General features: G+C 52.2%; 1 protein-coding gene and 1 long non-coding RNA gene across 3 annotated transcripts in view; one reads left to right on the forward strand and one right to left on the reverse strand.

The window, feature by feature from the left end:
• LOC123843043 (uncharacterized) overlaps window positions 1–3,772 on the forward strand; it is a 41,529-nt gene extending 37,757 nt beyond the window's left edge. For both annotated transcript variants that reach the window (XR_010412023.1, XR_010412022.1), the window contains 2 exons: window positions 1,222–1,404; window positions 3,535–3,772. This is a non-coding gene — a long non-coding RNA (uncharacterized LOC123843043). The remainder of the gene's footprint in view (window positions 1–1,221; window positions 1,405–3,534) is intronic.
• The window catches only part of LOC123844856 (myosin-16), a 60,182-nt gene that overhangs the window by 22,859 nt on the left and 21,429 nt on the right, over window positions 1–15,894 (reverse strand). Inside the window, exons 19-28 of the mRNA XM_045875791.3 lie at window positions 12,345–12,481; window positions 10,959–11,040; window positions 8,328–8,501; window positions 7,185–7,412; window positions 6,576–6,680; window positions 4,140–4,226; window positions 3,766–3,911; window positions 2,519–2,609; window positions 2,037–2,093; window positions 1,264–1,350 (exon numbers count right to left, since the gene is read on the reverse strand). Of these exons, the coding sequence (XP_045731747.1) occupies window positions 1,264–1,350; window positions 2,037–2,093; window positions 2,519–2,609; window positions 3,766–3,911; window positions 4,140–4,226; window positions 6,576–6,680; window positions 7,185–7,412; window positions 8,328–8,501; window positions 10,959–11,040; window positions 12,345–12,481 (1,194 nt within the window). The remainder of the gene's footprint in view (window positions 1–1,263; window positions 1,351–2,036; window positions 2,094–2,518; window positions 2,610–3,765; window positions 3,912–4,139; window positions 4,227–6,575; window positions 6,681–7,184; window positions 7,413–8,327; window positions 8,502–10,958; window positions 11,041–12,344; window positions 12,482–15,894) is intronic.

The following is a 15,894-nucleotide window of genomic DNA, read 5'->3' on the forward strand; positions in this document are numbered from 1 at the left end:
GCCAGGAGAGAGCCCTGGGACACACTCCCCCTGAGCCTCCAGAAGGAGCCCACCAGGCAGCCCCTGCTCCGTGGCTCCCCATATCACACAGCCCCATGATCCCGCTTCTTCCCATCCCCCTGGTGCCCTGAATCCTGTTGTTCCCTTAACTTGCCCTGCATCGCTAGACATCGTCCCTTCGTAATGCCTGCTCTCCCGGGACCTTGACCGCAGCTGGACACCAGCTCAGTAGGCCCCTCCACAGCGAGCAGACTGTGGCCAGAATGGTGGGGGGTGGGACGTGGAGTCCAGGGAGCCTTCCAGTGCTAAGGGACACCATCCACATTCCTGCTGTCAGCTCTGACCCAGGGTCCACATTTATAAGAAACCTGACTACACGGAATTAGAAGGAGAGTTTCAAGTGTCTCCTGCCAGTCTCCACGATGCCTTTATTTGAACTGAAGGAAGTTGAATTCCACACCAGAGGCTCAGCTTGGACTCCAGCCCTGGGAGTGTGGGGTCACCCCATGTATTAACCATGTCTTTATTTTCTGTATTCTGATGCTTTGACATCTGGGGCTTTGCTGACCCTGGAAGGATGGCCCCTCCCAGGGTTAGCTAACTCCTAGAGATAGCAAACAACTGGATTTCCAATGCAAAGCAACCAATCTGGAGCCCACACCTCCAACCCCTCCTCTGTGGGGTTCTCACACTCTCAGCCACTCTAACCTGCCCTCAGTACCCCCATGGCCAGGTACCAGACAACTAGGGACAGCCCCTGTGCCCTAGAGCCTGCTGAAATTATCCAAACTAGCCCATCCTAAGCCTGCTCACTCTGCCTCCCTTGTTCCTTCCTCAGAAACCACAGTAAAGGCTCTTGCCTACAATTTCCCCCTGCCCTGGCCTCCTCCTGACCTTGCTGCCTCCCCGTGTAGCCCTGCATGGCATGCCCCTCTTCTTGGGAACTGTCACAGACTCTCTTTAGTGGCAATCTTCTCTTGATCTGCTGGTCTTACTGCAGCTCACATTTTCTATAGACACGAATCATACAACGCCTGCCCTCTGCCTTCAGTCCGGTGCTGCTTCTATCAACACCACTGAGCTAAGAAGACCATACCAGCTCCTCACTTGCCTCTTCTTTATTATTGTTTTCTCCTCATGTCAGCCCCAGAAATTCAGCAAGAAACTAACCGGTCTTTTCCCCACTGCTCATCATCCAGTAATTTTTTTTTCTCCCTGCAGGCAGGCAGGAATTGGAGTTCTTGGGTCCCCTGAGGATGGTACCTGAGCAGACGTGGCTCCCCCAGCCTCTTCCAGCCTGTCACTGAGGTCTTCGAGGTCCCGGGACAGGTCACTGCGTTGTTTCTCCACCTGGGGAAGATCAATGAGCATGACGGGAGCCGTGCAGGAGCCCCCCCTTCTCTGGTAAAGACTACAGTGACCACATGGTGTCTGTGAAGCTAGGGGCCTGCACTTGGGGAGTTCTGCCCACTGCCTGCCACCCCGCACACTCAGTGAAGGATGCCTGTGTCCTTCTGCACTGGGTGGGTTTACTTGCCCTTCCTACCCCCGGCCCGGTTGGGCTGAATCTGGAGTTTAGGTGTGTGAGGATTTCGTCTCCCACCAGCTTTCTGGCCTCATCCTCTGCAGGATCCCCACCCTAAAGCCTCCTTCCATTCTTTTCTTTTCTCTTCACATCTTTGTCACTGTGCAGAGAGGTGCTATTTCTTCTCTTTGCCTAGAAATGCTTCCTGGCGTCAGTCTGTTGAATTCAGTCTCAGAGTCCCCAGGCTAATGTTGCCTCCTCTACCTGCCCCAGGCAGAACTAGCCTCTTCTCCTTGGACTCACATCAGAAATAGTATCTTAGCATCTTACATCATAATTAATATTGCACATGTAGCACTGGGCCTTGTGCACAGCTCGAGAAATCAGCGAGGCCTGTTCAATTGGAAACCTGTCCTCTTGCCTTCCTGAGTGGAGTGTCTGTCTGCTTACAGTTGGATTGTGACTGGTGCTGGGTCTTTAGACTCAAAAAGTGCAGAAGTATTTCATTTACCTTGGCTCTCATTGCCCGCTCAGCTTCCAGTTCTTCCTCCAGCTCCTCAATTCGGGCCTAGCAGACAAACAAGCAAAGGGAGGTGATCTCTTCTGGGTGAAGTTACAAACTTAACCATTTGGCCTTTTAATATGGAAATGATGGCAAGTTGCTGAGCATATGATGGACACCGTCAACAGCAGAAGGAAACTGGGCACAGAGAGTGTGTGCAATAGCCCTGAGGCAGGAGGGAGGCTGGGGAGTGGTGGGGGAAGGCTGGGTGACAAGGTCAGGGAGGGAATAGGGGCAGATTGTGGAGGGCCTTGTAATCATTGTAGGGGCTTTGACTCTAAGCCTGTGTGAGGTGAACATGGATCAGTCTCAAGGACTCTGGGGCAGTCTTGCTCCTCAGGAAACCCAGGTAGCCAAGCACCTGATGGGAGCAAAGGTGCCTGGAAGTGCATTTCAAAAGGGGAGCTCTGTCCTCTCGGTCCTGGACACACCTGGTGTTCCTTTAGTTTTCGCTGGAGTGTGGAATTCAGAGACTGCTCATCCTCATATTTAGAGTTGACAGAATTGATTTCCATATCCCTCCTGCAAGAGAAGGTTTGATCTCCTTAGGGAAAAGCTCTGAGGGGAGATCAGCCAGCTGGCAAGGGAACAGAACCTGGGCTGCTGGAGGAGGCCTTGAACCTGCTGAAACCCACTCATCCCTCAGCATCTGGCTTTCTGGGGTGGCTGCCCAGAAGGTCTCACCCTGCAGAACCCCAGAATCTGCTGCACATGCTTTCCATCTGCTTATTCATTCACTCATGCGCATCTTAATTTGGTACAAGTTTGTTGAGTAGATCTACTATGTGCCAGACGTTGTTTGGGGTTCTGGGGACACATCAGTGAACAAACCAGACAGAAATCACTGCTCTGGCGCAGTTTACATTCTAGGGGCTCCAGAATCACTTGGATGCTTTGCCTTTTTAGGGAAAATTTTCTTCTAAAAACTTTCCACCAAAGGGTGTCTCCTTCTGACATGTGGGTTCCATGTGCCAAGGAGCCATGTGTGAGAACTAAGGTGCCAGAGACCAAGTGGATGAGCAGGATGGTCAAGGTCACGCGCACCTCCTGGCATGCCACAGAGGAAATGTGCTGAGATGCAGAGCCAGCTGCACACCCTCCTAGCAGTCCATGGTGCTGTGAAACTGCCTTAGCAAAATGCACCTCAAAGATGCATTGTCCAAATTCCACTCCCTGAGAGCTTTCCTTGTCTGACTCCTCCTCATCTCCATCCCTCAGCCTCTTACTTAGTTCAGGTTTACACCCAGGCTGTTGCAGTAGCCTTCCCATTGCTTTCCTGCTTCCAGTGTTTCTCCACTCCACCTGTCTCCCATGTTATTTCCAGAGCAATACTGTGAAAATACCCCCTCAACTCCTTGTGATCTTTGAAAGCTCAGCTTATGGGTTTCTACAAAGACTCCTTGCCTTTTGGGGCGGATGCCTTGCTTAATACTTGTCTCCTTTCCAGCGCCCAACAGGCCCTGTGTGAGGCTGGGAGCTCCCTGTCCACGAGCAGCACCTACTCGCCGTCTCCCTGTATCCTCTGTGCTGGGCACGGTGCCTGCAGCCAGCAGGTGCTGGGGACGTGCATTAATGCATGTGAAGCCCCCAGCACAGTGCCCAGCACCTGGCGCCACCCAGGAAGTGCTAGATACTGCTAACGTTGTCATGGGCAGAATGAACACCTGCATGGGCATACTTTTTCACCACCTCCTCGAGGTCTAGTTTGGACCGTTCCATCTCATTGAGATTGTCAATGGTCATCTTCAGGTCACTCTCAGCTTTGCGACGAGCCTTTTCCACCTCTGCCCGGATTTTCTTTTCTTGTTCCCAGTTATCCTCCAGCTGCAGAAAGAAGAAAAACAAGAGAAAGCGGGGGTGGGGGGTGAGTCTGAGGCCGGAATGTGATGAGGAACCGGACTGGGCCTGGTTCCTTCACTGTAGCTTCAAGAGAGGCTCTCACTGTCCCAGGGCATGGGTCAGTCCAGTTCCCCAAATGCATCTGAGGACCCTGTGCCCCAGCATGGGCCTGGCCCTTGAGCTATAGCATTGGCCCCAGCAACAGGGCATTACCTCATGGATCTGGGTGCTGAGCTTGCTGTTGGTCTTGGTCAGGTGGTTCACCTTGTCCTCCTCAGCTTGCAGGTCGTCGAGGGTTTTCTGGAGGGAAAGATATACATATACGTGTGTCCCACGAGCCATGTGGGGACAGCTGAATAGACCTGGTTCTCCGCCATCACTTCTGAGCTCAGTGGACAGCTACTGAACACCTGCCCCTGGTGCCAGGTGAGGTGGGGGCAGACCCAAGCACCTGTTAGCTCAGGTGGGCCCTCACTGGTCAGTGGGGCTCTGGTTCTCCATGGGGTATGTTGGAAATCTGTGGGGGGCTTTTGGTTGTCACCACAATTGGGGGCCCCACTGGAACTTAGTGGGTGTTTCCAGGGATGCTGGGCATCTTGCCTTGCTCTGGACAATCCAGCACCTTGAAGAATCCTGCAGTCCACACACCTGATGCCCCACCCAGGCATTCACATAAGCAAAACAACAGACTCTTCTGAACCAATCACGCAGCACCACTTTCCATATAATGCAGCTATTTTTTTTTTTCATTTAGCATAGACTACATTTTTAAAAGAATGATCTACCATGAAAACTGAGAGATTTGTTATTGTCAAAATCTCCCTGAGAGTTCTTCACCATGTTGTAAACTCGCATCACAGACAGCAGCTGCACTTCGCTATCTGCGTCCCTAACACACCGTCCGTGCCCATCTGCAGCCACCTAGGCAGGCTCGGGTGGACGGCCTACTGCTCACGACATCTTCTAGGGGATCTGTCTGAGCTTTGACACGCTGACAGCACCAGAATTTATTATAAATTACATTCCATTCACTTCCTCCTTAAAAAAGAAGGGGTACACTACTGATTTTTTGAAGTTATGAATGAGTTATAATAATTTTTATTTTAGAACAGTAGAGGCTTCCAAAATACACTCTGTGCCCATTATTTGCAGATTATCTATTTGCCTTTTTACCTACTAGCTAAAATTTATTTGTAATCCCAAACCAATACTTGCAGTGCTTTCACGGTCATTTACAGACATGCGCAGAGCATTGAAAAATTTGAGCCTCCTGGGGTGCACATTTCCAGCTGTGGTCAGATAAGATGGTGCCTTGCCTTCTTGTTTCGCTCATACTGCAAACAAGTGTCTTTTTTCAGAGTCTGTTCAGTGCCATGGTTTCTACAGTTTGGTGCTTTTGTTTTGGTGATTTTGCTTTATAAAATGGCCCCACTCACATTCTGCCATCCTGTCTAGTGTTCCCAAGCACAATAAGGCTGTGATGTGCCTCACAGAGGAAATCTGTGTGTCAGATAAGCTTTGTTCAGGCATGAGATATAGGGCTGTTGACTGTGAGCTCAATGTTCAGGAACCCACAGTATGGACCAAATAGTGTCTTTCAACAGAAACATACATAAAACAAGGCAATGTATCGATTGTAATCAATACATATGATGTATTGAGTGGCCGATGAAAATGTGACCAGAGGCTTGCGGGAACCTAACCCTGTATTTCCCCTTAAAACTGAGGTTCAGGGGGCGCCTGGGTGGCTCAGTTGGTTAAGCGACTGCCTTCGGCTCAGGTCATGATCCTGGAGTCCCTGGATCGAGTCCCGCACCTGCTTCTCCCTCTGACCCTCCCCCCTCTCATGTGCTCTCTCTCGTTCTCTCTGTCTCAAATAAATAAATAATCTTTAAAAAAAAAACCCAAAAAACTGAGGTTCAGTGTTTGCTAATTCGGTGTTTGTGGTGACTTTATAGACCATGACTATCTCGAATAATGAGAATTGACTGTATTTATTGTAAAAGGGGGCTCTGAGTTTGAAGTGGTTGAGAGTCACAGCCTAGGGGGAGGTATTTCTGGAGGCAACAGAGAGAGGTCCTTGGGGGACTTGTTGTGTAATCATGGTGTCAGCAAACATGGCGATGGGGGTCCACTGTCCGGCCCTGGGCCTCAGCTTGCTCTTTGTACCTGTGTCTCTAGACCGAGGAAGTGGTCTGTGCCACGGTCAGCACCGGTGGCTGGTTGGAGCTGGCTCTGCGTTCAGGACCCTGAGCCCATAACACTTGAGTGGGTCTCCCCATGACAAGAGCTCATGCCCTTTGTTGCTGAGCTATATCAGGGTTCACTGTTGTGTCACTCATAGGGCACGTCTGTGCACCTCACTTCATCCTGGTGAGTCTGGGAACCATGCCTTCCCGCGCACCCGGGACTCTCAAACTGTCCTAGTTTGGGTGATAAATTACAGGGTCACCCCACTTACAACAAACCTGGGAGGACAGCAGCAAAACATGACAACACCCACTTCACTGATGAGGAAACTGAGATTTTGGGAGACTCTGTGCCTTCCCTACGGGCCCCAGCTGAGGGGCAGCAAGGCCAAGATTTGAACCCGGGTCCTCAGTCTCCGAGCTCCACCTGCTCTGCCAAGGGCAAACTGGTGATGCCTACCTGGTGTAGCTCCTCCAAGGCCCTCTTCTCCTTCTGGAGCTTGGCGATGGAGTCTTCCCGCAGCGAGAGGTCCCCAGTCAGGGTGCGGACCTTGTGATCCAGGGCCTGGAAATGGGGGTGGGAGAGAGAGACAGGCCCTTAAGTCTGGGAACACCCTTGGGGAGGCACTTGCTCTGAGAGAGGGGCCCTGCAGCTTGGCTATGGTCCAGAGTCACCTGGGAGCCTGAGAAATGCCAAGGCCCAGGGCACACTCCAGCCAACCACATCAGAATCTTAGGGTGAGGGCAGCAGTGAGAGCTACCAGTTCAGGCCTTTGCTATTCAAGCCCAGTCCTCAGATGTCAGCAGTGTCTTAAGAGACTAGACCCTCGGGCCCCACCAGACTTGCCCATCCGACGTGGTAACGCCAGCTACGTGTGCCTACTGAGCACTCAGAATGCAGCTAGCTCAACAGCAGAACCACATTTTAAATTGCATGGAGCTAAGTTAATAGCCCCATGTGGCTGATGGCAAGGGTCTTGGGCAGTCCTACAGTGGGGACTCTAGGTGTGACCCCTGTAGGCTTCCCAGTTCTGGTGAGGAGTGTGGTCAGGCTCCAGGGCCTCCTCACCTGCTTCTCTTTCTCTGTCTTGGCCAGTGTGGTCTCAAGGCCCTCCAGGTCCCGCTTGAGGTCGCTCATCTCCCCCTCCAGCTTGCGCTTGGTGGCACTCAGGGAGGCCGTCGTGCCTTCCTCTTCCTCCAGCCGCTCCCGCATGTCGGAAATCTGGCTCTCCAGCTCCATTTTGGTCTTCATCATCTGGGTCAGGCGCTCCTCAGCATCTATCAGGTTCTCTTGCTCCTGGGGGAAGAGCGAGCTCCCGTCAAAGGGGTCCCAAAGGGGTCCAGGCATGAGCTCCGAGCCCCACGCGATGTGTGCGACAAAACATCGTCTAGCAGTGCCGTCCCCAGACTGCCAGCGGCATCACCTGTAAGCTGGTTAGGATGCCAAGTCTCAGGCCTCACACCTGTTGCATTTAAATCTGCATTTCCATGAGATCCCAGTTAAGGTGTTGTTAGCAGAGGTGGTCCAGGAGAAGGGGAGGACACTCAGGCTGCACCACACTGGTAGTGCAGGCTCTGCCATCCCATCTGCTGAGCCCAGATGTGCCTGTGCCTCCATCTGTCAGTGGGGCCTGGGCCATCTGCCCAAATGGCTCCCAGCGCTGAGTGGGAACTTTTGTGTTCACAAGCCATTTCCCATCTGCAGTTCCTCCTTATAACAACCCTGAGGGGCAAGCCAGGCAGATGTTACCATAAGCTACAGTTTAGGGATGAGGGAACTGATATTCAGAGGAGGGTGGGGTTGTTAAAGGTCAAGTGGACAGGAAGGGGCAGAAGAGGGACAACCTGGGTGTCCACTGGGGTCTCCCCGAGATGGGGTCAGTGGTGTAGGACGACAACTGGCCACAGAGTCGAGCCAGACCAGCTGTGTGACTTATGGTTCACGGCATAACATTATTGAAATTCAGTTTTTTGTCTGCACAATGCAGGAAATCATCATTGTGAGGCATAAAGGGGTAGAGCCCATGAAGGTGCTTCTGTCAGTGGGTGGTTTTTTATCGCTGTGATCGCACTCGTACACGGCTTCTCAGAAGGCTCTCCAGCCCTCCCTCCCTCCCTGGGTCTGACTCTCAGTGACCCTGGGGATCCTGGTAGTTGCCAGGGCCCCCAGCTCCTGCTCCCTCCCTCCACTCCGCTCCAGGGCCCCACATACAGCCTGTAGCTGGATGGTGAGGTCGTTCTTCTCCTGGCTGAGCGTGGCCATCTTCTCCTCCAGCTCCTTCACCCTGTTTATCAGCTCCTGTGTCTTGGACATGGCGTTCCTCAGCTCCTCCTCCTTGGCCTTCATCTCCTCCTCTTGCCGAGCCACGTTCAGGAGTGGCTTGACCTGAGTGGTGAGCAACACCATACTGTGTCAGGGGCATGGGCTTTGCCGGGGGCTCAGTGGTGGGCTGTGGGGGCTCTGCCTCAGATGGGACCTCACACCCCCACTGGGGTGGAAAGCAGCTCTTACAGCCGTGAGGTGGAACCCCTCCACAGATCCCCAAAAGCATCCCTAGCCTCCACAGAGAAGGCCCATCCTTGCTTAGGACCAATCCTCAGGGTGCTCTTTGACCCTACGAGACACCGAGTGAGGTGTTCCTTGGCATCTAGCCACGCCCAGTGCTTACATCTGTTCTGTAAATTGTGTGTGCTTGGGAGCCCTGGCTGAATTCAAGCTCTGGTTTCCCTTGCCTTTCTCCCTTACTGATTCCTCCCTCTCTGTGTCTATCTCTGCTTATGTATATTCTCAGTGTCTCTGTCTCTATCTCTCTGTCATGTGTAGATTCTTAGTGTCTCTCTCTGTCTCTCTCACTTACTTCTTTCATCTGTTCCCCTATGTGATCTTCCAGGCCTCCCACAACCAAGCCTCGCTCACCCTGCTCCAGCTCAGCTGGTACGTCCTGCCTCGTGGCCACTGCCCCCCTTGCTCTCGGCTCTGTAGGGCTGGGCCTGCTTTGTCCCTCTGCCAGCCGGGAGCACCTGCTCCTCGGCAGCACCCACTGCACCCATCCGGACCTCTCTTCGCATTTGGCCCTTCTTACCCTGCATCAGTGCCTGGGTCCATCAGCTCGCTCCACTCGTACTCCTCTGCCCTGCTAGACCTTGAGCCCTTCAAAATTCTCCCTCGTGCCTTCTGTGTCCCTACAGCTCCGAGTGGAGCTGGCAGGACAGGCTCTCAGGGTATTTCCTGACCAATGGTTGCATTTCTCCAGAGGGCAAACTCCCCGTGGAGATGGATTTGGGAGAAGGCATCACCTCTCTTGGAAGATGACAGGGACGCCTCATTGCCAGCCTGGGCTGTAGGGACCTGGGATGGCACGGTGGCAGGTCCATGTAAACACACAACTACATAATCCTTTTTATTCCGTGAAAGCCTCCCACAATGTGTATTTTTTTCCCCATCGATTCATCCTATCTGGCTTAAATAAGATTAGAACCTAATTAAAAACTAAGAGTAAAGGATTTTTATTTTATTTTACTCTTTTACTCATTGGAACAGGACCTTGCTCCACCGTGTTTAATTAGTGGTTTTACTTTCTAGTAAAGAACGGGAGGTTTTCAGGCTTTGTCTCCTCATCTGTGACCACTGGTGTCCCGCCTGAAAGAATCTTAAAGGCTGTTGGTCTGGAGCTTCCCAGGGGGCAACGCCAATACCAAGAGGGCAGATGAGATAGATTTGGCATTGCATAGAAACCTTTGATATTCATCATTACATAGTTACTTTAAAAATTACTTTTAAGAATAAGAAACTGAATGAATCATTTTTTTAAATAATTTTTAAAAACGGAAAAGAACTCGTCAAACCCACCATTTTGTGGATAACGCTTGCTTAGGACGAGATTAAAGCAGATAAGGATACAAGTTTCCTTTTAAAATAAAAATTTCAAAATAAAAAAGTGAGTTGACATAAGGAAAGAAGGTCCGTCATAGAACAGGTGGGGAAATGAGCGGTGATGACTGAACTCTGAGAAATGCTCATCTGGACTCCTCTGCCATCTCAGGCCCTTGAGGGGGCTGGCCTGTGTGGGTGCCTTTGGAGATGCAGACCTTACTCTCCCTCCTTTGAACCTGTGGCCAGCACTGTGTTAGAAAGCGCTTTCCCACGGGGAGGGGAAAGAAGCTTCTGCACAAGTCGTGGGGGCCGCAGGGCCAGAGAGAGGGCCCACGCCTGCACACGGCCCCTGAGACATCACCATCCGCCATCCACCCGGGTCCTAAATGTGGCAGCCCTGCGTCCAGCCACGGCACGAGGAGTGTGCCCCCTGAACGGGGGCTTGAGGCGGGGACGCCATCACCCACTATAATTCCACCTGCATCAGGAGGATGGTTCATGGCCTCCTGCATTGGTTAAGGACAGGCTGGTTGCTTGGGGGTCCCGCAGCCCCACCACCTGGCTGACTCACTGCCTTCTCTGCTGTCTCAGAAGAACCTGAGAACTGGGAGGTCAGACCCCATGATTTCCTGAGGTCACTCCAGCTCTAAAGCTGAGCACTTCACTAAAGAAGTTGAAGATGCCTCAACATGCCCAGGGAGAGGTGCTGATAACCAAGCCCACTTTTTGTAGTGTGTGTCGGGGGGAGGCTCTCCATCCTAACAGGATGTTACTTTGAGGGATGAGATAAGGTGGGAAGACACACTGTGATTGTTCCTCAGGGAGGAATTCGCCCCTGTCTGGAAGGAGGCTAGATTCCTCCTTGGACTCATTTTTGGACCTTGCCTGCAGAATCCTGTGGCCTCCCACCCAGGCCCAAGGCCCCCCGTCCCCCCACAGCAGCAGGCTGGCCTGGCCCCAGAACCCTACCTTATTGTAGAGCTTCCACCAGCCCCAGAAACGCAGCTCCAGGAATTTGCGTGTGTTCCGCTGGATGACTTTCAGGCCGATTCTGCAAAAGGGAAGCCGGCGTCTCATGGATTAAAGCTTAGGTGTTGGGGCTTGGCTTCCCTGATGGAACGGTTCCTCCCAGACAGCACAAGGCCAAGACAGACCACTCATTTCTTCTTACGCTTCCCTTCCCTCTGCTCCCTCGCAGGAAATCACCCATTATTCTCTTCATCCTATCCATCTGCACTCTCTGGAATCCACCTCCTTGTCCCTGGCACCTTGAACAGACTGTGATTTACTGAGGCCCCGGGTTGGGCTGGGCTGCTGTCCTACCCTCAGCCACTAACTGGAGTCCCTGCCTTCAGTCAGGGTCGAAGAGGGCCTGGTGGATATCAGGAGCTCATTATTGCTGTTATTTGCTCATTACTGTTATTATTACTAATGCTATGACTAATACTACAACAAAGAGCCAGAGTCGACCAGAGGCCGGCCAGGCGAGCCTGAGCTATTTTCTGAGAGAGACCGCTGGGAAACATGATTCCAGGGGCAAGGACTTGGAGCGAGGGCTTCTGGGTTCTAGTCTTGACTCTTTCCGCATGAACCGGGGCCAGGCCCTTCACCCTTCTGGCCTCAGTTTCCAGGGGGTGCTGGCCCTACCACATCCCTGTCATAGTATCATCACACGGATAAATAAGGGGCAGTGACCGGTAGGCTGTAGGAGAAGAATTTATGTTAGGTGGTCCCTGTTAGGGGTTGAATTGTGTCCCTTTCCAAAAGAAATGCTGAAGTCCTAACCCCTAGTACCTGTGAGTGTGACCTTGTTTTGGAAATAGGGTCTTTGCAGATGTCATTACTTAGGTTAAGAGGTCATACTAGAGAAAGGGGGGCCCCTAACCCAAGATGCCCGGTGTCCATATAAAAAGAAGGAAGCCAGTGTGGAGACGCAGACACAGAGGGGAGGCCTTGCAAAAACAGAGGCAGAGATCGGAAGGATGTGGCCACGAGCCAAGAAACGCCTGGGGCCACTGGGACTGGAAGAAGCAAGAAAGGATCCTCCTCTAGAGCTTCGGGGGGAGTGTGGCCTGCAACAACTTGATTTCAGATGGCCGACCTCCAGAACCGTGAGAAAATACACTTCCACTGTTTTAAGGCAGCCAGGCTGTGGTGCTTTGTTACGGCAACCCTAGAAAACTAATACAGACCCCCAACAGGGTTCTTTGAGCCGGCAAAGACGCTAGCATCATCTCACTGCCCAGTGTCGCTAATGGAGCTGAGGCCTGTGTGTGTGGCGGGGTCCCTGGTCATCCCCTGTGGGTGAGCGTGGCCTCCGTGGTCCTGCCCCATTGGTGCTTGTGAGCGTGCTACCTTCGTTCCAGCATCTTCTTGAACTCGATCCTCATAAGGAAACCCCGGAGGCGACACTGTAACATTGTCATGATCTTGGCCAGCCGCTCGTCCCGCATGTCCTCAAGCTTAGCCAGGATGCCAGCTCGGAAGAATACCTAGGGGAAAGACACACTCACCTGAAAATAGCCCAGCTATCACCGGTGGCAGCCACTTGGCGGGGAGTTTTAAATTCAAGCACCAGAGGTTCGGAAAGGTCCTTAAAAGTTAAGAGGGCCAGTCTGGTGCTGGTGGTTTGAGGCCCCTCGGGAACAGCTGGCCCCAGCCTGGACACCGCCAATAGCAGGACCACTGCTGGCCCCAGCGTCGGTTTCCCCCTGCCCTTGGCTCCTCCTGTGGGCCTTGCACTTCCTAGCTGGGTTACCCTGGACATGTCTCCTCACATCTCAGGGCCTCAATTCCTCATCTGTGAAATGGGGATGTTGATCCCTCCCTGAGGGTTGCTATAAGAATTAGATAGAGATATTGGGTAGAAAAGTCTTGTATAAACTGCGAAGCTGTAAGTGAAAGGTGATATTCATGATCCTTGCTGCTATGGTGACTGCCCAGCAGCCAGGGTGGCAAGGGGCCTGCCTTCTTTTACCACCATGCAAAACAGCCTTTGCACCATCCCGGTCCCCCAGGGACCGGGGAGTGGGAAGAGGGGCTAGTGAGGGTGGGGGTGGGGTCGACTTTGTAGAAAGGATACAGGGTTTTACCAATGCTGCACAATTTCAGGCACCCAGCTCTGATGTGTGAATGGGACACATCCCCAGGAAAACAGGGCCAGCTTTGCAATGTGTTCGAAAGATCAGGAAAGACCCAACCTCAGGGAAATGCAAATTAAGATCGCAAGGTACCAATCCCTCCTCCCTCCACCTGTAACTTTTAAGACTTCCGAAAAGGCAAGTGTTGGCAAGGTTGTGGATCAAGGTGAGTTGGTACAATAGTTTTGGAAAGTGGTTTGGCATTCCCTTGTCAAGTTAGATGTTTGCACACTCCGAAACAGGCAGCTAGCCTCCTCAGCATTAACATACCGATCTCTGCCCTGGCTGCACATCGTTTCTGCCTGGAGGGCCTTGGAAAGATGCTGACACCTGGACATAGGTGATTTCAAACAATTTCTGGGGTGAGGCTCTGGCATTGGTATTTTTACCTCTCTCCAAAAGGATTCTAATGTACAGCCAAGGCTGAGAATTTCGTTCTAGAGAAACCCCTATGTAGGACCATGTGCAAAGATATTCAAAGTAGCATTGTTAATAACTGCAGGGGGGAAAAAATCAATTTCCAGGGCACCTGGGTGGCTTAGTTGGTTAAGCGTCTGCCTTCGCTCAGGTCATGATCCCAGGGTCCTGGGATCGAGTCCCACATCGGGCTCCCTGCTCAGTGGGGAGTCTGCTTCTCTACCCCTCCCCTGACTGGTGCTTTCTCTCTCTCTCTCAAATAAATGAATAAAATCCTAAAAAAAAAAAACTGAAAAAAATCAATTTCCAAGGAGAGAAGAAAGGGTAATTGTGGCTTGGCTGTCTGAGGCAGCCTCATATGACAATGACGATGAATGAATGTCATGTTCCAAACAACAAGGATGAATCTTGGACATACAATGAAGTGTTAGAAGCATGTTACAGAAGGGTATATCAAGTATGAATCTTCCATGAAGCTCAAAACCAGGCAAAACCCGGGGCCAGATGCATATATGATAAAACTATTTTTTTAAAAGGCAGGAGGATGGTTAACATTCAGGACAAAGGTTACTCCTGGGGGTGGGGAGGGAAGAGAGGAAAGAGATGCAAAGATTAAGTTCTGGATTTTTAAGTGGGCTCATGGGTGGTTTTATTATTAGTATGTTTCATAATGTAACATCTTTTTGTAGGACATGATAGAAACTTCTAGAAGGATAGAAGGAGCCAGGAGACCTGTACCTGGTGTCAGCCTGCCTTGGATGTGCTATGTGACTTTAGCCAAGCCACTCTCCTTGGGGAGGCCTCGATCTCCCCTCCTGTTCAGTGGGAGTGCAGGACCCTGACTCCTCCTAGCCCCGAGAGTCTGCGATTCCACACGTTGGGGCAGGGAGCAGAGCCCCCGGCTAATCTTTTATGTGGATGCTATGGATACCAACCGGAAAAGAATGGAAAAGAATGCTCCCTCTCCTTGCCTTCCTCCCCCACAAAAACCCAAAGAGCTAGCCACCATGGGGTTGAGACATTGGGCTTGATTTCATGAAATGTTTCTTGATATTTCACAATGGCTGCTCATTGAGGTGTGTCCTTTTAGGAGCAGTGAGGTGAGCATGTGGCTGGGGCTGGGGCCCACACACGCCAGCGATGGGGATAAGGGACACAGCTGACAGGCAGAATCATCCCGTTCTCTGTTCTGCCTCTGCCACCAGAACCTGCCTGGTCCTTGGGGAGCTAAGCTGTCCCCAGCATCCCCAGGCCTTTATCTGGACTCGAGGTTCCCAGTGCAACCCTTGCACAACCACGAACTGCAGTCCGTTTGCCCAGCCAATACCAGTGTCACATGCTGGCAACGGCAGCCCCAGCTCCCCTTCCCGTGAGCGGCGTCATGGGGCCCGAGGCCTGCTCCATCCCGCCTAGTTCTGTGGAACTGGGCACATCAGCTCCATGCCCCTGTCCCCGCTTCCTCAAGTTTCCCATCCTTCAAAGGTGGGGGTGGGGGAAACAGCTGGTATCCAGTGATTCTGACAAAACCTCAAGTGTTCCTCTAAGTCAGTTTAGCTGTGCACAGCATCTCTTAATTGTGAAGGAGGCCAAAGCTAATAGTTCTGGCAGATTCTACAGCAGCGTGAACAATTCTGCCAGCACTGACTACCAGAAGCAAGCTCCAGGGAGCTGGGGACTCTGTTCTGTTCACTGGTGTATCCCTAGAGCCTTGAACCGCACCTGGCACGGGAGGTGCTCTGCAAGCTCTGCTAAGCGGCCAGATGTGTGGGATGCACACACAGCCTGGAGCATCCACGTGCTCCAGCAGGCCTGTGGGCTACACAGAGGCAGGCTTTGAGCCTGATGCTCCCGAATGCAAAGCTGGGACCCCTCCTGGATCACCCTGGTTGTCATGCTGGGGTGCAGTCTGCTTGGGCAGCTGTAAATGGACACCTCGCACCATTAACCCGGCTGGCCCTGCTGATCCCAACTGGACTCTGCAGGGCCAGGAAGTGGGACAGACACAGGGCAGCCCACGCCCTGTGAGTTAGGATCAGGCAGACTCTCTGAGTCAGCACCGACTCACCTGCCAGCTCAGGCCTGGAGCTTTCGGTGTGGGTGGGCTGGGATTATGGTGCTTCACTCTCAGACCTCACCCCCCACCACACACAGCTTCATGCCCCAGTCAAACCTAGGACCTTGATTCTGACTGGGGCTCATACAGGTCTAGGAAATAATCTACCATTTATTAAGTACCTGTCTGAGCTGGGTCCTCACCCACATTATTGCTAATCACCTCCCAAATCCCATGAGATCAGCTGTATCAGCTCTCCTTTTTCAGAGGAGGAAACTGAGGCTCTCAGCAGCTG

Source organism: Mirounga angustirostris, unplaced genomic scaffold (assembly GCF_029215605.1).
Source record: "Mirounga angustirostris isolate CCGP_5_RB_7025 unplaced genomic scaffold, mMirAng1.0.hap1 SCAF_5, whole genome shotgun sequence".
NCBI classification, from domain to species: Eukaryota; Metazoa; Chordata; class Mammalia; order Carnivora; family Phocidae; genus Mirounga; species Mirounga angustirostris.